Source organism: Poecile atricapillus, chromosome Z (genome assembly GCF_030490865.1).
Source record: "Poecile atricapillus isolate bPoeAtr1 chromosome Z, bPoeAtr1.hap1, whole genome shotgun sequence".
In the NCBI taxonomy this organism is placed as follows: Eukaryota; Metazoa; Chordata; class Aves; order Passeriformes; family Paridae; genus Poecile; species Poecile atricapillus.
The window spans coordinates 111,596,884-111,621,922 of NC_081289.1; the positions used below are offsets into that span (position 1 = coordinate 111,596,884).

The following is a 25,039-nucleotide window of genomic DNA, read 5'->3' on the forward strand; positions in this document are numbered from 1 at the left end:
TGTATTCACTGAATACCCCTCACCACAGAAATGAAAGAGACACAAACTCCCAAAATACTGATCCATATACTCCAAAATACCGGGCTGATGTAACTTCCTTCTCTTTAAGAGTCTTTCAACGCTTGTACACAGATCAGCCCACTGACTAAACATCCAGAGGTAGTCCATGCCCAAGTTATGTGGCTGAGTCAGTGGCAGCAAGGCATCAAGGCACCAAAGCATGAAGATTAGAACTCAGCAATGCTTCAGTTTTAATGAAAGCAGCTGCCTTGGAAACATTAGCTTCACCGAGCAAATTAAAAACTGCCAATCAAATCTGTTTGGTACCTGTGCTTGTGTACTAATTAAACATTTTTTACAGGTATACAAGAAGACAAAATCCCTAGCAGTCAAGAAACTGGAGGAGTATAAAGCCAAACCCTACTTCTTAATTTCTCTGGAATCACCAGAAATGTGCAACTGAGGCCAACCTTTCTGAAAAGGGGGCATTTTCCATCAAGTTTAGAACACCTCTGTGCTGACAACACAGTTATAACAGCATGCTTTAAAGACAGTTCATTACACTACTTCCATTGTAGCTCCATTCTCACATGTGTAACTCACATGACGTAAGTGAACACTGTCCCACGACTTACAAAGGAACCAATGAAAACTGTGAATTATTTTACAATTATGTCTTCCAGCATAACTAGTCTCATTTAAAAGCATATGTGTTGCTCTTCTAGCTGACTGATTTGCACTTTGTACCTCAGGGTATTATGAAAACTAGTCCCTCATCCCAAAAGAATGACAAAATACCTAGGATAGCTCTGGAGGGGGCTAAAGTGGGGAGGGAAGACTGATAATAAGAGGCAAATTTTAAGAAACATTATGAAGTCCTTCAAGAATCATTTGCCTATGACTCGTAAATACTTTAATTCCTCAGAGCTTAAGGTCACATGCAGAAAAAGGAAGTTACTTTCACAACTACATTAAATATGGTAGTTCTCACCTGACTTTTTCTTCATACAAACGTGAGATGAACATCCCCAAACCAAGACCCATGTGGATTTGAACAGCTTGAGACTCATCAGCATTTGGTTTCCCAGGTAACCTGTCAGTCAGCATACTCAGGACCTCCTCAATCTTCTCCTTGTATGACACAATGAAAATTGGCACCAGGAGAGACAAAGCTGTGGCTGCACAGGATCGAGCTATAATACTAGCAGTATTTTCACCTGAATAGGATTTCTAGAAAAACACAAAAGAGAGTTTTTTTTTTTTCTCTTACTCCTTTCCAGGTAATAACACTCACCATCTGAGGAATTTAAAATAAACATCTATAGAGCAAACAGCAGCACAGATGTATTACAGCCTGACATTCCTTGCCTGAAGCTTTTACTGCTTTGATAATAAAGACAAAAACTTTAGGCAAACACAAATATAAACAGAAAGCACAATGAAAGAAAATGAACAAGAGCAAGAAAAGTTTTTATTTTCCTCTATTCCAACTACTACAGGTCAAACAGAACAGAAAACTTCATAATTTGAACTCCAGATATGAAATATAGCTATACTGCCTGGCCTTATGTACCACAGCACATACCTGATAGAACCATGGGAAGACTTGACCTTTAGGTTGGTAGCGGCTATTGACAATACTCAAGAGGGTCTCCGTGACCATGGAAATCCAGTGTTTCATAGGAATAAAATCAGGTTCGGTCTATAAAATTCAAATCAAAATCATCATCATCATAATTTTTTTTTAAATCAAGTTCTACCTAAACAGAAACTCAGCTGCTGATGCTCCAGCTGTGATCCATCATGAATGAGATAATTTTGTCATTCCTTCATAGTGTAAGTAGCATCGTTTACTTACAAACACTGCTTTTGATCAAGTACTATTCAGTGGAGACAAAAATTTTGTAATTATGAAAAAAGAGTCCATACAGTGACCTATCTCATCTGTCAAAATGGTCTAATAAATGAGTTAGACATTATGCCTCTTGTGACAGGGCACATATGTACTTTACTTGCTTCTGTATAGATCACAGCATCTGAGAGATGGTATTCACTGAGTATGGTGAAATTTTAACTTGAAAATGTAAAAAATCTTCAAATCCCCTTACCAGCCCCTCAAACACCTGGTCATATTACTTCTCTATATTCTACTAAGAGAAGGGACCCTCTCCCAGATTCACTTACCTCAGGCACCCCTTCAGTGTCTGAAGAAAGGCTGCTTTCATATTTGGCTACAGCAACTGCAAGGCCAGTTAAAGCAAAAATAGAGTTTCCTTTCACCACTGGGCTGTCTCTGAACAGAAAAAGGCAAACAGTTAAGAAACACAATAGAGATGCTGGCAACAAAACATGTATCTTGAAGCTGAAAAGGTATGCTACAGGTGATCCAGGAGGGAAGGCCTTTGCCCCTAGCAACTTCATCGGGCTCTCTTCTAGCTCAGCAGAAATCTGTTACATTTCATCTTCAGGAATTATAGAAAGAATGGAGGAGAGAAGTGTTCCAGTCTTTTTTTTTTCTTGTCTGTCTTTTCTATAAAGGCTAGCACACATGAAGTTGTATAAAAACAGAAGCTTTCTTCCACTATAATAAAGACTGCTACCCTGCAGAGCAAGTAGCACTCTGCTACTCTGCAACTTCTGCAAGAAATGCAGCAGTTAGTATTAGCTAGTACCATTTCCACAGAGCACAAAACCAAAAACATCTTCAAACAGAGAATGCTAGAGAGACAGATGCCACTTCATTGCAACAGCATGAGGAGATTGAGCAGAGCAGCCATTATTGAAATATCCATGTATTTCCAAAAAAAAGTATTGAATTATTTCCCTACACTACAAAAACACTAACATCATGAAAAGTTATAGGATTCAGAGTACTAATTTCTGTGACCGTGCAAACCTTTAAGGAAATTAAGAAAGAAAATCTGCCACTGACAATAATGAGGGAAAACATAACTGTGTTCAGTTTTGCATAAGGAAATACATTGATATTCTAGTAATTCCCAGAAAAACACACTGCAATACAATCCTGATGGAACTCTCTTATGTTGTTTTACGGAAGCATCTGAACAACAGAACTATATTAGACCACTTACAAGCCAGTAAGGCCAGTCTTTTGCACCAGTCTTCCATTTCTAAAAACTTTTACTGCTGCTGTAAAAATATACCTACACTACCAATCTAGCATTTATTCCAGATCCAAAGATGTCATTATCATAGTAAAAGTATTTGGCTTTTTAAAGCAAGAAATATGAGTCTTAGTGGAATGTTGTCATTTGGAACAGTGAGACTATCTCCTCTCAGATAAGAGGTACTAGCAAACAATTACAACAAGGTACTTAGTTAAGTTCTTTGAAGTCTCTCAGTATCTTTTGCCTTAAGTAATTTCCTACTCTATGCATAGAACCTTTGCTGATTTGATCATCAGCTTCTAAAAGGCTACATTTCACTATGTACCTCATAGAGAAACTTCTAAATCTAAACACTCATGAAACCTGGATGCTTTAAATTTAATGAAGGTAAAAATCATCTTAAGAAGATCTAGGAGGAAAAGGAGCAGTGTCCCACTCTCTATTGAAAATATGTGAAAAAAACATCAACTGTAGTAATTTAGCAGTTCTTACTTGGAAGCACCTTTGATGACATCGGTCAACATATCTCTGACCCTGCAAGAGAACAGAAAGAATTTACACCATGTTCATTATAGTATAGCATGAACTCAGCTATATTTCTCTTCTGTCTTACATTTGTCTATTCTAGGTTAACATCGGCATCAGAACAGTTAGCATAGGCTATTAACAACAGCCTATCAGAAGACTTAATGCAAAATAATTACAAGCATTTGGTGTTTAAGAAATCTATGCACCATCTCAAATACCTTCATGCTCAGGTGCAACCCCAGTGTTTTATAAAGAGCTCTTATTTGACTTAATACCACTTTTCATAAAATGCTGGTTCATGCAATAGCCATAAATGTGGTTTATGAGCATATCAAATACGTAAGTTTCCAAATCATTGTGCTATGTTCTACCATAATGAAAGCTGAATGTTTAATAATGGACAAGCATTACAATTTATTCAACCCTTATTATATTTCTGGAAACCACTACAGGCAGTTATGCTATGACATGGTCTATAAACCTGAATCTATTTAAATTAAGGCCATAGGAGTGGTTACAATTTCTTACATTGTTTTAGTTGATTTCTAATAGGCTACTTGTTTTCAGTTGTTTTGTTTCGCATTTATAGCAAGACTGAAGCAGAGATGCAATCAATCTCCTACTCAGAAAGGTATGGATGAGGAGAGAGATCCTCTGTCTAAAACCTACAATTCTACATGGCCATGAATGTAATTCTACAGAAAAAGACAACTTTACACGGAAAATGCATGTCTCCTGAAACAGGTTGTATAGAATGTATAAAACTGTGTAAGACTGAGTTACACTGAAGCTTTTGAAGAAACCTACCCAGATTTTCCTTCATAATCACACTGCTTTTGCACACAGTTTCAAAGCCACCAAAATAGAAGCATTTACAACTTGGTAAATACCAATGCAAAACTGCCCCCCCCCAAAAATGCAAAACTTAAGCAATAAAGTATTAACACTAAAGTTTATACCACATTGTCCACAACTAGGTTAACCCCAGTGAGCAACAAAAATTCTTAACAGCTACTGAAGTTAGGGCCCTGAGGAACCAAGTAAATAACTGTGAACTGGAAAAGAAACTAAAGCTATTACTGGGCTCCAGTTCATTTACTGCTTTGATTTCTTTCCTGAAAAAGGGAATTCTGTTTATTTTTGACATAGCTTATATTATCACCATTTAGGAAATACAAAGCAGAAATACTTTCAGGAGAAATCTACAAAAGTAGCACTGCTACAAGGCCTTTTTCTACCCTGTCAAGAAAGGGATCAGTCACTGATAGAGGATCTTTTCTACAACACTGTAGCATTCTGGACCTTACAACGCAAGCCTCTACCCCAGAATTAGCTGGAATAAAATAGACACAAATTCTGATTTACTCTTGAGCGGGACTTAGTAACACACCTTTTTGACTGAAACAGACAAAAAGCATTTTGGCTTTGTACATATTTGCTTCCAAAACACTTATGAACAAGCACAAAACCAGATATTTATACTGTCCATGGATAGGTAGTTTTTCTCTTGTGACGCTTCCCACTTCCCACCTTCTTCTCCTGGCCATACACATACATGGCTAAATTCTGACAGACTGAGAGACACTTCTCACTTGACTGAAACAGAATTAGTTGAGGATATGGACCAGGATGTGCATCATGTGCTTGCTTTTAAGCAACATCCTCACACTCAAAAATGCTACCTTATCATCAGTGCACCATGTCATACATCAGACTGTGACTTACACTTCTTTTACCAATGTATTTTCTGCGAAACAGGTCATTAAACTCTCAAGAAATAAATTTTTATCTTTGCATAACCCTTCTCCTTTAACATCCTATAAAACCTATAATTCAGGAATTCTTTCATTCTTTCCTGCTGCTCACCATACAATGCTTTTAGGCTCTGTAGAGGGGAAGGTACATGTCAACCTGTGCCTATGGAAATCCTTAGTTACCCAATAGTCTTTCTTTCCACTGCCCTCTTCCCACCATGGTCACTGTATGTGGTGGTTGCTTGTTGTTTTGGTTTGGGGCTTTTTCATTAGTTCTCATACAGTCTTTAAACTTGCAAACTTAAAGGCTTTCTAACTTTGCCCTCCTCTGTCCCCTTACTTGCCATTACAAGTGATCAAGAGTACATAGGTACTTCCTTACCATAGCCAGGCTGTAAATTGTTTGTACTGCACCTCTTCGGGATCCTCTTTTCCATGTTTTAACTGCATCTCCAGCTCAGCCTGCCTCCCCTGCAAAATTGCAAAGTCAGAAATGGATCTTATATAATAAGATTAATTTACATAGTAAGATTTCTTTGGAGAATAATCAGATAACACATGTAGCCTAACCTAAGGGCTAGTTCGTAAGTGACCTTGACTGCTTTCCATATGGGATCCCATTGTAATATACACTATATCAAGGTGAAGAATCCATAATTTTTTGTTCTGAGTAAGAAAAACAAACTGCAGATGGCATAAATGACCACAAATACTGAGGCATCTATCTAGCACCTGCAGAGCCAAGTTCCCTTGGGAAGGGCTACAACAAGCAGGGAGTGAGCTTTAGAAGCCTGCTAGCTAAAATGGATTCTAACAGCAAAACATCGCTTTCCTGCTGGTCTGCTTAAAGCAGAATTCCTCATTCTTTTACTTTACATAACTCTGACTTCACCCTGTGATTTCCTACACCATTCTTTCTGCCCCCTAGCATGTTTTATGTTGTAACAATTTTTCCAATTGCTTCCAATTGAGAGAACTATAACTTAACTTGTTTAGTTTGTCAATTACTGCTTCTTAGCAGATTATTAGGTTTAAAGGAAAAAATACAGGCACATATGCTGTGTTCTTCTGGTACTGAATGTCTGTAGTTTGGGTGTACATACCAACCTGAAGATATAACACACTGAATCTTGAAAATCCAGGTCTCACTCAAAAAGTGACCCCCCACAGAGATTAAAGGAGTACATACTACTGACTAAAAAGAAGGCAGTATAGCAGTTCAGAAACACTGAATTATGTACTATCCAGACTACTCATACTGTAGTCTGTTTTGGCCACTTCTGATGAAATGTACTACAAAAGCAAAAGGATAAAGTAAGAAGCAATGAACATAGACTCTATTGTCTTTTAAAATGGCAAAAAATCCTACAAATCCTTTAGAAAAAAATCTGGTACATGCTAAGCTTCTTGTGAAATCTTGCCTTGGAAGGGAAGCAAAATAGGAAAGTAATTAAATGCAAGTGACAATGTCCCCCTAAACCTGCAATCTGAATAGCTGCTGCTTGTTTTGTAATGGGGCATGCCTGGTTTAGGACCTTGCATTTTGTTGACGATCAAGAGAAAAATTGTTTTGAAAATGTGAGAGAACTGTATCCTTTGCTGCACAGCGAAAAAGGGAGCAGTCAAAGCTTCTAGAAATTCATTCAGCAACCTGTGCTGCTCGCACTGAAAACAGCTGATGTCCCCTGAAAATACAAATAAGCCATTCTAGTAGCACAAAGAAAACATTCTGGAAGGAAGCTATTTGCTAAACCTTTTTTAGATAATTTTCCTGTTGAAAATCAAATTATACTACATTGGTCTAGATACCAGGTTAGCTAACCTGATAAAAGAGATAATTTAAGATATTTCCTACTCATTATATAGGGTTGAAAAAACTGAAAGAAAAGTCTCTTACAGTGCAGCAGGATTACATGCTGATTAAGGGAAATTATTTTTAATGAATCATTCCTTGATAGCTTCTGTTTCCTTTGTGATACTACTGTTACAAACTTCCTACCCAAGCAATAGGTTAGAGCTCTAGCTAAAATTTAATCTTCTAAAAATTCTAAAAATTGACACATTCTGCAAGTTAACACATGAACAAACCTGCATGAACATGAACTGTAAATAGAAACTAAACTTCTAAAAGTATCCCAGACTGTGCTGAAGACTTGTTTTTATTTCTTTTTTCTAAATGTTATAATTAAACATCTCAAGCTTAATGTTTTTGTAACTTGTATGAGTGTTCTTGCTTGTAAAATTAAAATCCATACCACCTCGATAAGCATTAATGTCCACAATATCATTTATATATCTCAAAATTACCTGCAGGACTGCATTGTAGGTTCGACTCATAAATCCTAACCACGTCTGGGGCAGCAGTATGGAGTGGTGCCATTCAGAAGGCTGAATATTAACCTGTGCAACACACCAGAAAGGTTAGAAGCAATTACAGTAAGTCTAACATATGCAGAATATATGTTCTCCAGTTTATGATTTGCAGACAAACATTCACTCCTTTCCACAGGCCATTACACATGGCTGTAGGAAACTAAAATCATTTTCCTTTCTGATTTTACCCACACCAAGTTGCTTTCAACTTCATTACCTAGGCCAGTCAAAAGTAGTTGCAGGTAGTGAAATAAATAATTGATCCCAGAGAGACAGTGGAATTCTATGAGGCAATAAGCACAATACTTAGCAGCACTGGCAAACGTTTCTTCATAGTTTGTGAGTATCCTAGGTGTTTCTAAAAGCAAATAGTTTGCCAAGATAAATAACTGACCTCCCCTTGTATCATTATTTTCCTGAGTCATCCTACTTATTCATCTCTATTTTATGCCCCTAATGATCTACGTAAAGCAGTCAGTACTCTTTCATCAACTGGATTTTTTAACAAAAAACAAAGGACCATCCTAAAGCTCCATGTCCACTGCTTTCAGTGAACTTGAAAGACTTGTGAATAAATACTAATAGACCTATACAAATATAAACATTCTCAAAGTCAATCAGAAAAGATAATATACTCTATCTCACAGACAATACAAATATGACCTATAGTAAGAAAAGGAAATCTCATCTTAATAAGGACTCATGAACACTAGTGCTTCCTTTTAGTCAAAATTATATTCATACATCCTTCTCATCTCTGCTCATCAATTCCTCTAAAAGTTTATGAGCAGTCAAGGTTCCAGTTAGAATTGGTTTCCTTGGTTACTGAGGAATCTGCAACAAGTCCAGTCTTCCGCTCTTCCTCTACTCTGAAACTGTTTTAGACTTGTGCATTAGACTGTTTAGATTTCTGCTGGTCAACAGACAGCTGAACATGAGCCAGCTGTGCCCAGGTGGCCAAGAAGGCCAACAGCATCCTGGCCTGTACCAGCAATAGAGTGGCCAGCACGAAAAGGGCAGTGATTGTCCCTGGGTTCTTGGAACTGGGGAAACCACATTTTGAATCCTATCTTAATTTTTGGAGTCACTCACTTCAGGAAGGACACTGAGGTGCTGGAGTGTCCAGAGAAGGACAGCAGAGCTGGTAAAGCATTTGGAGCACAAGTCCTGTGAGGACTGGTCGAGGGAGCTGAGGCTGTGTAGCCTGGAGAAAATGAGGATCACTGGGACCTTACTGCCCACTACAACCACCTGAAAGGAGGCTGTAGCCAGGTGGGGATTAGCCTATTCTCCCATACAACTAGGGACAGGACAAGAATACATAGTTTGAACTGTGCCAGGGAAGTTTCAGACTGGACATTAGGATGAATTTCTTCATGTAACAAGCTGTTAAGCATTGGAATGGACCATCCACAGAGGTGACATATTCACCATCCCTGAAGGTGTTCAAGAAATGTCTGCATGTGGCACAGTGCTGTGATCTAGTTGAGAAGTTGGTGACAAGTCAAAGATTGCCCCCAGTGCGGTCTTCTCCACCCTAAATGATTCTGTGATACAGGTTTAACTGGTCTCGTAGTGATTTGTGAAGTTCACCATGTAATCCACACTTGTGAAAGACAACGAAAGCAGGCCTGCAAAATACTGCAGGTGCTCATGCAGGAATTCATTACAAAGCTTTAGGCATCTTGTGACATTTTAAGCATCTAGACAATACGGTATATCAGAAGCAACTAAAATTTACAGATGTTTTTGATGGCAATAGAGCTGCTGAGGTGCTTTTCATTAATTAACTTTATGGCAGTAATCATTTTGCATGTATGTGGAATATAAGGAAAGAGGGGACTGAACATCTTCACATAACAAAGAACACTCAAAATTCATCTACAAGTGAAAATGACTGGACATAGTGCTGAAGATTTTCATATAACCAGTACTGTTCAAGGGAACTGAGAACCAAGGACTAGTGCTTGTGAAACACTGGCACATGATGCAGGCTTTTTCTTAGGAACATCACATGGCCAGATCAAAACCAGCCAAGCAATTTTTAAGGAAGAGCTGTGATCTGATATCTGAGGCAGTAAGAAATGGCATGAGCTTGGAGCAAGTAACCTGAGCCTGTCAACTGGTGCTTAAGAAGGACATGTCTGCCTGAAAAGACACAAAATCATAGACTATGTTGGTCAAAATGCAAGACAAATAATGCTGGCAAACCCAGGAGACACTACTCCTGAGTACTATTGTCAGTGAAATGTTTAGGCATGTATTTAAATGCTCTGCTCACATATGGGACATATAAAATGCCACCACAGTGATTTAATAAATAAGGCTAGCATTATGTATCTGCATCAAGGAAATAGTGAAACAGACTCTCTTTTAATTTTAACTTTTGCTTAGAGGGTCTTTTTAACATACTTGATTGCATATACTTCCAAATCCATCCCCTAACATTTCTTTGTAAGAAAAAAAAAAATTCTCTCTCTAAGACACAAGAGACTAAGGAAAAGAAAAACAAAAATCTGCCAGAAACCTAATTTCTGAATACTGTTTTATCACTGAACGAAATACACTCAGTAAATTCAGTAGCAGAAACCAGCACAAACTAGTTAATATTTGGTGCAACATCCCTCTAGGCACAGAAGAATACACTACAATGAATTCTGCTCCAGAAAATCCAATAATCATCTTAAGGTACAAGGTTTGAATAAACGTTTCCCATACAATGTTTGAATAAACGTTTGAGTATCCTGATTACATCAAAACCAAACCAGGAAAGAAAGCACAGAAGGAGTTTTTCACTTTACTTTCCAAAGATGCATGTCATCACAGCGCATCTAATCGAACACACTTAAAATATATGCAGGGAATGGTTCTTCCATGACTATACAGAGTGCCTAACATGATTATTACTTGTACCAAGTATTTAATAGTGCATAACTCACCTCTGCAACTCAACTTGGCAATTGTGCCTGTAAATATGGCTCATAAATAGGGAAAAGTAACTTGTGCTATTTCCAACACATTGAAAGCACTTGGATATTGAGAAAAATGCAAAGGCAAGACCATTTTCCATTTAAAAAAAAAACCTACAAATTGCACCAGTTCAGAGTGCCAAAGCTATCATCTACCACACTGGTCTGCCAATAGTGGTCTGCCTCTGTGCTTTTTGCATGCAGGATGAACTGTCCTCTGCACCTCCACTAAAGAACGAAAAGATGGATAGCTAGCTGAAAGCCTAGTAACTCTGATGCAAAATACCCATGAACAGAACCATCAGAATATATTGTACATCATGTGAACATATGTGACTATTCATCCTCAGTCATTTTCACAACAGATTACATGATTCTGAATTTCCTATGAAATTTCTATGAACATTATTTGCAAAACCTGAAACAGTCATAGGCAATATTCAGAGACTTCTTGTAGAGTGTGCTCCAGACAGCCACAGGAAAAAAGAAAACCCATGGTCTATACTTCTGACCACTCTGACTACAGCAACTTACATGTCCCCTCAGAGAGAGGCTGACAAGCTCTGTATAATAATCAAACAGCACATCCCCATTTCTAGGGGTGATGATCTTCCTCTTTCAAGTCACCAGTGACCACTAAAGAGCAATACAGCCAGCATTTGAATCGTACCACAGTTTACTGAACCTATTTTCTTCTTCCTGTGAAATACCCATTCAAGTAATATAAACCTTCTGCATCTTAATCTGATCCTGCTGACAGATATCACAGATGCATCCAATTCCTCAGCTAGAATAGCACCTAGGTGATATAACAGGTATGGCCCATTAAGGTTGAATAGTAAATTATCTTTTTGCTGCTGTTACTGTTCAATTTGAATGGCAGCTAAACCCAGGTATTTGTTATTTGTATGTTTTAAAGACTTTTCAACATACAAATGATGCCTTAAGTTTTAGTTTTCATATGTTCCAGATTCTGTGCTGCCTAGGTGTGTAGTTCTGAGTTTCATATTAAGTGTTAGTGAGCTCTCTACACAGAGTAGGTAGACAAAACAATTCCTTTTCCAGCTCGATATCAAGGACGATTGTTACAACTTTCAGGCCCAAAAGCATAAACAACAGTGGACTGAAGAAAGAAAACAAGGAAGGGACTTCATAATCTGAAGCAGTGATTGGACACTTAACCCAAATACACAGATGGACCAAAACTTATAAAAATGTGAGATCTTGTGACCAGTTGTACATTTTGTGACCACTTTTAGGTCCACCTTGGGTGTAGCCCTGGCCAGCCTCTTGTACTGCCCAAGGTGTGTCCTTTAAGGCTTTTCAATAAATATCTACTTTATTCTTAACTCTGTCTAACCTCTGTTCTAGGTCAGCCTTCTCAAGGTGTCAGTTCTGGTGACCCAGAAGGGACTGAAGGCATCTGGAAAAACCCCTGGATCAAGCAACACACAGCTACTGCCCCCCTACTCCTGCTGGCACTCTCAGGGGGAGTGGGAGGAGAAAGAAAATATTTCCTCTGCATACAAATGTCATATATCTCATTTTTTTTGGGTAAAAGGATACTAGGCATCACAGTTTGACACATAAGGAATCTCATAAAAATGAAACAGGTATTTTCAAGCCCCTCACCTTGCCCCAGATGCTAAAATCTAAGTGCAATAATGGCAACTATATATACACAGACTCATAACCTGTACATGCATACTTTATAGCTGTGAGCATAGATCAAACCACTGAATACACAAAGATGTTATTATCCCAGTATGGTGGTGACTCCTTTGTCCTAACTAAGAAAATGCCGACCATTGGAGATTTTTTGAGGTAAAAATAAATAGATGCCTGCTATCTCCAATTAATTGTATTTTTTTGATGTTTACATTGACCTTAGACTTAATTTTTCAGAGCTTTACACAGATCTCAATGCTTCAAATGCAACTTTAAGACCTCTTATTAACAGAACACTCCTTAAAATGTTACTATAAGGATTAACCACTACAACTTCTTCCCTCTCCCAAAATAATGAGTCAAAGCAGTAGCAAAAGAAGTGTTATTTGGGTAATTTAAACCCCTAAAACAAATGCTTAGTGTGATGTGTTGAACTGTGAAGTGATGACTTTGCAAAAACACATTAATTCCTATAGGACTGCAAGAATAAGATGGGCTTAGGTCCTACTAATACAAAACTTTCTTTGACCAATTTGGCAGTTTTATAGCTTAGGCTCCCTGTCTTTACTATTAACCTCTGCTCCCCAGAAGAACACTGAAGGCCAAACAAACATTAAAGCATGAAATTCAGTTTGATGACTAAACTTGCTTCTCATCTAGCCAAAGGTCCAAACAACTCTTTTCTGACCACCCTGTCTCTATGTACAAAGGGTAAAAACTCTTAAAGCAGTGTAAACTGAAAACAGAAACACTGATTTTTAATCAAAATTTTATAGTTACTCTAGTTTTCTGCTGAAAGCATGCAGTTAGCATTGTCTGAAGATATTCTGTGTTTAGATTTAAAACACAAACATATTCGGATTCATTTTTAGTTTTACTACACCTTGAATCAATCAACTTGGTAAAGTAGTGAGAGACTTAGTAAATTATTTCTGTCTCCAGTTATTCTGTGTATACACTAACTTAATCCAGTTCACCACATTCACCACAATAAAACTGCTATGTATTGTCCAGCAAACCATTTTAAGGTTGTGTTTCTATGAAGGTAGCTTGTTCACATAAGAAAAGTCAGTTTTGGATATGCTGTTGGATTTTATGATCACTGCTAGTACACACAACTATTTTTTTATGAAGATTTTATTTGATGCTTTAGGGCAACAGGCAAGTGTTTAAAACCAAGTTCAGAACTGATCTTCATCCCATTATAATTTGACTGATATAAAACTTTCATTCATGCCTTCTGTGATAGCATAGTTAAACATGTTTTTCTTCAGAACCTCTGTCACAAAACTCAAGTCTCTCTGAATGAAGCAATCACACAGAGTGCAGAGCTTTTATTTCTAGATACTATGGAAGCTCATGCTTCACTCCTAACTCATTAATCTGAATCTGCTCCTCTGACATATGAAATATCCCTGTGAACTTTCCCTGGTGCTCTCTGCTGGAGCTTCCAAATAGTTAGAAAACATTCATTAATTCACACTCCTGCGATAATGAGGGGTATTATCTCCAGTTTTTCCTTTCATTCTTTAGCAGAAAAATGTCACAATGGAAAACATCTATTAAATTTGCATACATGGTTAGATATCTTGAAATCAGTGCTCAAAGGTGGGTTTTTTCCCACCTTTTTTTCTAGTGTACAAGAAGAACTTGTCATCCAAAGTACTTCATAATCCCATTGACACTGACTTTATGAAACAGAGTCAGGGATGGATTTCTACACTCCAGTCCAACTGGTGCAGACTGGCTTTTGTCCTTGTATACCTGGCCTAACTTCCACTGGGATCCATGTGGTGTGTCTGTGGCCATAAGACATGATTATTATTTTTTGTGCCTTTTCAGTCCTGAAGGACGAAAACTACTAGAATGTTATATGGAAAGCAGAAGTTGTATGTGTATGCTAGCAGATGGAAGCATTTGAGAGATTGTATAGAAGCAGAAGACTGTACTTCACCATGGCACACATATACATCATTTGACTGGAAACTTCAGGCAAACTATGCTGCAGACAGGTTTGTTAGAAAAGGAACTGGTCTGCTTGCTCCAGAAAGATTGAGGGAGTTAACCAGTACAAACACAGTGTGAACATGCTGAAACAGGACCTGAGAGCAAAGCCCAGAGAAAGCCATGTGGGTGCACCACAGGATCAGAATGTAGTCCCCATACATTATCCACGGCACACACCTGTGTTCTAGTGTCAGACTTTCAGTTTGTACACAAAAAACTCTCCAAACTCTGCACATGCAACCTTCCCACTCAAAATTTGTGCCATATTTATTTCATGACTGAGTGTTTGATATCAGAGATTTTAGTAGGGTCATAGAAGAACTTCATAGTAGATATGCCTCACATCTGGGTGACCGTCACAAAAAAATCAGGACCCAGATCACCCCCTCAGATGCATGTAAGTAGTTCCTAAGAAATACAAAATGTCTATTAATAGAATTATATTACAAACTTTTAGAAGTTGAACACAGTTTCATTTGTGTTAAAAGCTGCTGCTCCCACTGGCATAAAGTTGGCAAAGGAACATTTATTTCCCTGGATCCAGGAGAAATGTTTGTATTTTTTTACTGTTGCCCAAAATTTTCAAAGATGGACTTCGATATTCAAAAGCACCATAATTTGAAATGCTCTGACAGACTTCATTACAAGCACTTTCTTTTCCATAATGATTAAGTGAGGGCTTACTCATTGCCATTTTTCTAAAACCACACCAAAGGTAACTGCATGGTTTTGGTGGCAAAACTCTAATAGGTCAGGGAGCTGAAATATTTAACAGACAGAAAAAAAATGCCAGGTCTTAGCAAGGTGTAGATATTGTTTCCCCACAGAGTCCCATCATTGTTCAAGCTTGCTATTCACCTACAACTGGTTACACACGGCAGGTATATCAGGCATATATGTACAGCAGTCTGCAAGGCAGAAAAAGGCAACGATAACCTGCCTGCTCTTTTGATTTTCAGAAGAGGCATTTCAGTAGTGAACACTTAAAAAAAAAAGTATTTACAAGTTAAGTTAAAGTTAGTGAGGGTGGGTGACAGGCTGACGATCGGACTTGGTAATTCTGCAATTCTAGCTGTCCTGCACAACACTTTCAGTTAATTATGATACATTCACACATGCCACCACTAGCTGATACCAACACCCAATGAGTGTAAACAAAAGGGACTGTAAAGCAGTTAAGGAGGTGTAGTAGTTGAGAAGTGAAGCGAAGAAAAGCTAGCAACAACTTACCTCATGAATGAGAGCGACCAACATTTGCTGGAAGTTGCGGCCCCTGCTGGCCAGAAATCGATTAATAGGCTTGCCATCCTTGCCCATGTGGACAGGGAGGTCGAAACACAGCAACATGCCAGCTGAAACACGGAGGGAAAGGGAACAGAAAAGTCAAAGACAACACTCACTCAGAGCCAAGGGAGAACCCAAAGCGAAGTAAGGTTAACTTAATAAAGACAACAATTCAAAAGAATATGCAAGCATATTTAAGGGGCATAAAACATAATTTCTTAAGTTAATTCACCTTCAGATTCATAGTAATCTTTGGGTCAAAACATGCATACTTGTCTACTTCAAGAAAGTGACAGCTTACCTGCAAGGCCTGGTGTCATGCCTGGTTGCTTGTTCCTCTCATACATTTTCAGCAAGAAATTTGGAACACCTGCCACCGTCTTCCCCTGGTCTGAGCGTGTGGCTGCTCCTCTTAAGGCAGAATGATACACAGCACGAGGCATGCTGGTCATCTCCTGTTTCACAAGTGATGTTGCAAACTCTTCAAATGCTTGATGAAGTGCAATGCAATGAAGTGAGAGGAAAGGGAATGTGAGAGGTTGGTGACTGAGAGACAAAACTAACCTTTGAAAGCCCAGAATGACACCAGCACTTTTTTTCCACTTCATAGTGGAGCAGCTGTCTAAATCTGATGTTGTAGCATGGGAAGGAGGGACATCTATATCTAGGGATTTTTTTCCCTGAGCTGTAGTGTCTATGAAGTTGTAAACAGCATTGCTGATAAACATGGGAACTTGCTAAAAACAAAGAAAGCGAGGAAGTTCCAGTATAAAGCTACTTTATTCAAAACTGACATAGGTATATTTAAGGCTGGAAAGCAAGACAGGAACTCTAAGCCTTTGTCTTCAACCCTCAACACTTCAGTTTTGTTGGAGGAATAGGTATTAAGGTATTTGTTGACATGAAAACACTATCCATCTACCTCTCTAGACTTTTTATAGAAAGTGTTTCATTTAGGATGGCTACAACAATAGGGAAGAAATTTGCTGAAAGAGGGAGCTATTTCTCTGCTGGAAACCATTCACACAGATAGAGACCCCCTACCACTGCTGTCATGTTACTGCATTCACCAGTTATGCGAGAAGGCATAAATATAAGCCATTTAGAAGCAACTTTTAGGCAGGCTCTAGACTGACAGATATAACCCCAACTACAAAATCTGGATGAATTTAGCAAAAATACTAGACGTGCAGTAAATACTAGAAATACAGTATTTCAGTGACTGAAATAAATCTGAGGGTAAAGATAGATAACTAGCATCACATGAACAATATTTTTATTATTATTATTATTGTTGCTGTTACTATCATCGTTATCATCATCTCCTTTGCAGTCAGGATACTACTACTATTACTAACAACAACAGCAATGATATCAAGCTTATAGTTCATTCTATGAATTCTTTTTAATTCTCTGACTACCAGGCTTGAGAAGAGTCTCAGGCACCCAGAATGAAAACCAATTGAAATAAAAGCATAAGGCTGTTATACTCCTCTGGTATCCTGGGAATCTAACACATAGAAACAATATGAAAACTGATGTGACAAACCAGTTTTAAAGGAGAATTTTTGAGACAAAATACTACCTAAAGCTCCAATTTCCAATGCTTCATGAAAGTAGTTGCATGTTATTAATCTCAATAACACGCACCACTAGAATTCCAGCAAATGAGATGACATAGATTCAGCTCCCACAGAACAGGGAGCTTTTCTGTGGCTTTTGGCCTGTCTTGGACATTGACTCATTAATCTAGTTTCACAGTCTTTCAGTGAAGCAATTCACTCTCAACAACTACTCCAGCCAGTCACTAAAGGTTTTGCTCAAATGTTCTGGACTCTCTGTTAACTAACAATGTTAGAAGACACCTCTGAGGGAGAAACTGCTCAATGAGTGTTTGGATTCAACTATTTTGATACTGGTTTTAATACACAGATTGAGCTTTCTGTCAAGATACATCATTCTCTTTCATTGAACTAGGTTATGCCATTCTCCCCTGCAAAGCTTCCAGGATTTAGTAGTTAGGACTCTCTAGGTTAGGCTGCACAAATTCCAGATGCCAATGAATGCAGAGTCTGATGAATAGCTTATTTTAGAAACCCCTACTGGGGGAAAATACTACAGAACACCACCTACTATCTCACAGTAATGTTTACAGCCTGTAATCACACATGAAGATCCCATGTATTCTGAAAAGACTGAAATAACAATGTCTATGTCATGGCACAATATCTCAAATCCTGTAACTCTGACACAATGAGCATTCTGAAAGTAATCAAGTGAATGGTAAAAATCTCAAATACTGAAGGTAATTCAACTGCACAGGTTTCAGAACAAGTTTATCAACCAGAGACCATCTGTTGAAGCCTGCTTCACTATCAATATGCATCACTACAATTATGCATTAAGCCTAACACTGATATTTTAATCAATTAAGCAGCCTTTGTGTAAAGCATTGTTTTTATACTATTAATGCTCTGTTTACAAAATAATAAATACCAAATTTATTTTACTTCAATCTGTCCTGGGCTAAAATACAAAGTTGCCCTTACCTGTTCAGTCCTCCCTACCGAAATCACACTGTGATGAAACAATGAATACTTTAAGTATATAATAAGGAACTGGCTTTCCCTTTAGGATGGGTGAATAATTTTTTTATTAACAGTTTTTCCCTATCATCAGGACCCCTGTCACACCATCTTCCTAGAACTGGGTTGTGGGCTTTATTTTTTACTTCACATTTTTTTCCCATCATTTATTAACAAAAAAAAGAGAAAAGCTGCACTTTAATGTGATACTCTATTCTAGATGAGCCACAGGTCTGTACAGTCACTGTGATTCTGTATCTCCAAAGTGACCTCAAACACTGGATATATTATACCTCCTAAAACAGCAGCTGGTGTTAGAGACAACAGCTTGATATATGAAGAACCCGGAACAAATAGATTTGCTTCCTGATCCTCTTCATCTTCATTCATGTCTATCTCTTCCAGTGAGTTAACTTCTGGCCGTGCCTGAAAAAATTTTAGAAAATTAAAGGTCAGCACAGAAATGTCAAGTCCTCATTACCATTCATGATTCCAAGTGTGAAAAATAGCAACTAAATATGAAAAATTCCCCATTTCATAATTTTCACTCCATTTCATAAATTTGAAGCTTAATTAATAAAAGCTTTTCTTCTACCTGACTGAAACACTAGTGGGTAAAAATCACAGGGCGTGTAAATAAATATCTGTAATAATAAAATTAATCAGCTTACAGTTGAACTAATATTCATAAAACTTTACTTTCACTCTGATTATTCTTCAGGTTAACAATGTTTTATACTGGCACTTTAATATAAATAAACCATTTTTGCTAGACACTACTTTTACATTGATAGTTTTTGTAATTTGAAAAACTGCAACATATTTACATTGCTTTCAATTAAAACATATTCACTTACTTTCTGTAAAGTACTGCACCAGTAATACAACTCTAAGTAATCGCACTAGCAATACAGAACTATGTACTAATGTGAAAGAGTTAGTCTTGCAGCAGAGTTTATATAATTCCCTTATTCTGTCCTGTGGTCTTCTATGCAAAACATTCTTTGTAAGGTTTATGCTGAACTCTTCTCAGTGATTTATATAAAGTACGTTTTTTAATTTTAAAGTTGCATATTTCAGCCTTTTCATAACAGCCAGTTACAGCAAACAAATGGAGTCCATCATATAATAAAGCAGTAAATAAAACCTTTACTATAAAGCCATAGCATTCACTATTCCATAAAGTACCAGTTGATTACTGAGTACTGTCTGATCTCTCATACAAAGAAAGAAAAAAAGTCACCCAGATGACCTTTTGTTCATCAGCTTGTCCTCTTTCATTTTGTTAGGTTACTGAGTCACCTAATCAGAAGTTTCAGAGTTTAACAGCCATCTGCATACTTAAAAAGCCTTTTAGTAAGAACCTCAACTCCCTTCAGACTGCCTTTACTGACAAAAAAGTAAAATGCTATGCTGTGAAAGTTCACAACAAAAACACAGGAAAACTTTTCAGCTTCATTCCAAAAATTGCACCTACTTCTGAAACTGACTTGCCTGTCTTAGGAACAAGAGCCCTATCCATGAGTGTAACTGCAATGAAAGAAACAGCTATCACAAGAGCTGCTTAGTGTTAAGACTCAAATGCAAGCACTAACAGAAGAGCATAAAACACAAATCAGCTGCCCAAAAAATAGCTGCCAATTTAATAACAAAATAAGAAAAACTAACTCGTGACTGCTTAGCCCCAGCTTTCATTTGTGCCTTTCCCTGCTCACAAGACTTAACTATGCCAATCACGCATGACATCATCTCATGTCACCAGCAGGAGCCTGTGTTCCTTCAGGAGGCTGTCCTGAATTTCTGGCAGAGAAGGCACAGGGACTGGTTTTCTTTCAAAAGATATAACCCATGTCACATGGAAGTATCAGATGTGCTTACTATCAAACATATAACATGGCTACCTGTTCAGGAAGATGAAGAATTGTATGTTCTTCAGAGTCAAATGATGAGAGTGATTTATAGGCTGAAATAGCAACAAGGGCATCCTAAAAAATTAACAGGAGGAAAAAGAAAGTCACAAACACAGCATACAGTATTGCTACCTACTGGAAACTCCACATACAAAGAGCTTATCAAGTAACCACTGAATGCTGGAAAAAAGAGTTCAACATTTTCCTGAGGCACACTCTCAATTGCTTACTGTTTATATACTCAATGAAAAGTAGCAAGACCAATTATCTAGGCTTGATAACAAGCATTCTACTTCAGGTAGAAATACCCAAGCTATGAGAATAATGTTGATAACGTATTGATATTTAAGCTGTTACTAAAAAGTGTTTACTCTAAATCAAATACTTTTGAGCTTCCTGTGCCACTATGCAGGTGCACAAGATGCTCAGAGGGAGCACAGCCAATAAAGATGGTCTGAACTGACCAAAGGGATATTCTGTACCATAGAATTTTATGCCTAGTATATAAACTCAGGGAAGTTGGCCAGAGGGTACCCATTATTGCTCAGGAATGGACTGGGCATCCCTTAGTGGGTGGTGAGCAATTGTATTGTGCAATACCTGTTTGTAATTGAGTTTTATTCCTCTTTGTCTTTTTGTTACATCCCCTTTCTTTACTACTGTTATTGTTACTGTTATTTTTGTTATTATTATTATTATTATTACACAGTTATTTTATTTCACTTATTAGCCAGTTCTTGTGTCAATCCATAGGGTTTAACCTTTTTCCAGTTCTCCTTCCCATCCCACCACAAGGAAGGGGAGTGAGTAAGTGGCAGCATGATACTTAACTGTCATCTGGGATTAACCAAGGGGTTGAAAAATTCACTGAAATAGGCTGACAGAAGTCTTAGTCTTAAACTAAAATACATTTCTTCCACCAGCCCCATGGTGATGACAGTCCAACATTCCCACTGTACTACAATACTCCACAAATGAATGGAGTTAGCTGTCACAGCAGCATTAACATGCTTCACCACATTAAGGCTGAAATTTTCCAGAGAAAGTCAAACTAGTTTCTGAGAATCACAGAATATGCTGAATTGGAAGGCACCCACAAAGATCATCACGTCCAACTCCTGGTGCTGCACAGCACCATCCCCAAGAGTGACAGCATGTGCCTGGGAGCATTGTCCAAACAACTGTGTCAGGCTTGGTGCTGTAACCTCTTCCCTGGGAAGCTCTTCCACTGCCCAACCATCCTCTGGGGGAAGACCCTTTTTTCCTAATATCAATCCTAAACCTCCCCTGACACAACTTCATTCCCTCAGGTTCTGTCACTGGTCACCAGAGAGAAGAGATCAATGCCTGCCCCTCCTCTTCCCCTTGTGAGGAAGCTGTGGACTACAGTCAGATTTGTTCTCAGTCTCCTCCAGGCTGAACAGACCAAGTGACCTCAGACACTCCTGACACGGCTTCCCCTCAAGGCCCTTTGCCACCTTTGTGGCTGTGCTTTGGATGCTAACAGTTTAAAGCCTTTCTTATATTGTGGTGCCCAAAACTGCCCCAGGACTCAAGGTAAGGACATGGTGAAGGGTTTGTTTTGTCTCCTTGGAAATGACAGAAGTTAGAACTTTCAGTTACCACCTTTTACGTGTATTACATTGCTTCAGAAACAGTGTTAAGCAACAGGAACAAAACTCTATTAGAAAATGAGATTACTAACACTGTCTTGACAGAAAAGTACAAAACTTAATATCCTGTTGCTGACATCGGAAATTAATATTTTCAATTATATCACTTACCTCGTTCTGTGTATTGTTCCAAAGGAAGCTGATAACTTGAGCTTTGAATTTCTACAGAAGCAAAGGAAATATGCATTTATATTTTCTTTGACCAAATAAGCTGCAGAAATAGAGGGAGTTACCTGAAACAACTTACTGGCACATCAACATACACTGAGCTAGGCAAGTGGAAGGGGTGGAGATTTGAACTCACAGTCCTTGCACTCTGTGAGTGGGAAACCATGTATTAACCTTGCACTGGAATTTCCCATCTATCTCCCAGGACTTACTAATTCAAGTGAAAACTTAGAAACTGTATGAAATGTGCATTTGACTAATGTGGACTAGGCAGTGGGTGCAATTTTATCAAAATCAAGCAGGCTTTTGTAAAAATTTTATACAAAGATACACTAAAAGAAAGAGTCATCTTAGTCAGTAAGTACCTACCTCAAATTCATTTGTATTCACTGTTAGTGAGGGAACCAGGGAAAACAATTCATTCAGTGCTTTTAAAATGAGTGGTCTTGTATCACAACTCAGCTTTGGTGACAGAGCATTCCATGTAGAACGGATACAAACAACCTGCAAGCAAAGTGGGAGGCATCCTTACCAAGAGCTATCCCTTATGCCCTATTCACTTAAACAATGTTTCTTTCCAGTTCGCTTGTCCTTGCCCTTCCTTCTTGAGAACAGAAATTAATATATGGTTCATAAAAAGTAAAAAGGCAAGAATCTTAAAAATTCACTTGTAGATCAACTGACATTACACAGTAATACTGCATAATACTACAACAAGGAAAGCAACTACCAGCAGGAGTATTTAACACACCGTTAGCAATACACAGAGCTGTACATGAATCTTCATACCACATTAGAGCTCTGCTTAACTTGGTGAAATTAGCTAAAAAGCAAGCTGTCTGAGAATTCAATAGGATGAAAGCAGAGGAAGCCACAGAAGAATCTATTTTTGCTGGGAGCCCTCCAAAACAAAATGCCTTTACTCTTTAAAAACAATAAAAGCCAAAAAGATTTGCAGAATAAATTCAAAACATAGAAGTTCAGGAATCCAGAAAACTGTTGGAAACTGTCAAACTACAATAAATACTAAACACTAATACCTAATACTGAATGCATTTACACCATAACTACAGCACAATATGATACATAATTGGTCTTCCAGGATACATAATTTCTTTTCTGGAAACAACACACCTCTCACCCAGCTTCTTTTCACCTTCAAAGATCTGCATGACAGCTCAACAAGCATTCAGTACAACATTTTGCATTTCCAGGCACTGAAAATGTCTGTAAGATACTCAGTCAGTGGTATAGTTCTAGCTGAAAAATTATATACAGAAGCCATAAAAAGTAGTAGTCAAGTTTCTCAGGAATGTTGACTAGACAGCAATACTGGTACTAAAACTTCCTCCTTCTTCCTTGTGAGATTTTTTCAATTGCCCAGGCTTTCTCTTGGTAATGAGCCATGTATTTTCCTGAAAACTTAAGTAATTTCCATGGCGTATTTCATCAAACCTGAATCTTGCTACCTGTGGAGAACTGAACATTTCACAATTTTGCCACCGTACCCAAATAATTCTGTCTATAACTTATCTGTTGTTACTACTTGTCTTTCAGATTTCAGGCTCCACTGCAACAAAAAGAGTACAAAACAGGAAAAAATACAAACCAAATAAATAACAAAAAACCCCAACAAACAAAACCAAAAACCCCAAGAAAGTATAACTCTCTTTACCCTACCCCACCCACACCACAGAACCAAGACACACAAAGAAAAACCTCAAACCCCAAACCATGTATGCTTAGAACCAAAGTCTAGACAAAATTTTTAAAGTATCAGTGGCAAAGTGAAGTATAATTTTCAGCCGTCTAAAGTGAAAAACTGCAAATCAGGACTTAAAAGTCTGACCAAATGCCATGAAAATATCTTTCAGGCATAAAATATTACAACAAAGCAACAGAAAACAAAGACATTGAGAAATACAAATTGATCTATGTAATAAAATGAATAAAGGTATGTTTATGAAGATATTCCACAAAGGCATTGAGAAAGGTGGGTTTAGTATTATTCTGCACCCAAAACCAGAATGTTTTGTATCTCTGAATGCAGGTAATTGCCAAATTAGGCAGTCACTTCAGCGAGCGCGAAACACATTTCAGGGTGCAGTTTAAAAAAACAAAGATGTATTTCAAGTTGAATCCATTTCAGGAACAGCAAACCCATGAGTGTGTTTCTATGGTAACAACCACTGATGGCTAGAAAGACCTCATCTGGTAACATTCCAAGGGAAAATGATACCTCTCTTTCCATTCTTTCAAAACAGAGTGTTTGCAAGAATAAGAAAAAAGGTCTTCCAGTGTTCAGAAAGACAGACGTATCTATTAGCACTAGAAGTTTCTCCTCAGCTATCTAGAAATGTTAAATTTGTAATGAGTTCGTTGTCTGGAAAACACAGCATGTATTAATATGTAGAAAAAAGAAGTTGTGCATTCATGGGATTTGATCCTGTAATTTAGGAAGAATAACAAATCATTAGCTAGCCAAGCATGTTTAATTTCATTCTTTCCTACAGTAACACACATATTCTTCAACTTCAGGTAAGTGTTAAAAGGCCTTAAAAATAGCCAGCATTCTAACAAAAGTTTCAGATTTAGCTTAAGACTGTACAATTCCTTCTCAGATGGTATTTTCTAGACTTGCAACTTAACAGCTGTCCTACAGAGAACTCCTACCAAATGATGTAATGGAACAGGGGCATGGGAACAGTGGGAAACTGGTGATTTACACACCATAAAAACCCACAGTAAATAAAGAAAGGTAATTGAAGTAGGAACAACCTTGACACGGTGTCTTCCTGGAGGAACAGACAACTGTGGTAAATATCTTGTGATGAAATTTATCTGCTAGTGTTGATATATTTTATATATTAGTAAAGGCTTGTCTGCACAAACCAGTCTTTGAAATAAGTCGTGATATTAAAGGCTAAAGTCCTTGAAACCTTCCTGCAGAAGAGAGAGTAAAGTAAAACAATATCCCTGTGTGTAAGAGAAA

General features: G+C 37.8%; 1 protein-coding gene across 2 annotated transcripts in view; it reads right to left on the reverse strand.

The window, feature by feature from the left end:
- FOCAD (focadhesin) overlaps positions 1-25,039 on the reverse strand; it is a 92,633-nt gene that overhangs the window by 20,689 nt on the left and 46,905 nt on the right. For both annotated transcript variants that reach the window (XM_058826304.1, XM_058826305.1), the window contains exons 16-27: positions 22,417-22,551; positions 21,991-22,041; positions 20,198-20,281; positions 18,590-18,722; positions 16,013-16,201; positions 15,658-15,779; positions 7,718-7,810; positions 5,793-5,881; positions 3,621-3,662; positions 2,185-2,293; positions 1,586-1,702; positions 992-1,230 (exon numbers count right to left, since the gene is read on the reverse strand). In XM_058826304.1, coding sequence (XP_058682287.1) covers positions 992-1,230; positions 1,586-1,702; positions 2,185-2,293; positions 3,621-3,662; positions 5,793-5,881; positions 7,718-7,810; positions 15,658-15,779; positions 16,013-16,201; positions 18,590-18,722; positions 20,198-20,281; positions 21,991-22,041; positions 22,417-22,551 — 1,403 coding nt within the window. The remainder of the gene's footprint in view (positions 1-991; positions 1,231-1,585; positions 1,703-2,184; positions 2,294-3,620; positions 3,663-5,792; positions 5,882-7,717; positions 7,811-15,657; positions 15,780-16,012; positions 16,202-18,589; positions 18,723-20,197; positions 20,282-21,990; positions 22,042-22,416; positions 22,552-25,039) is intronic.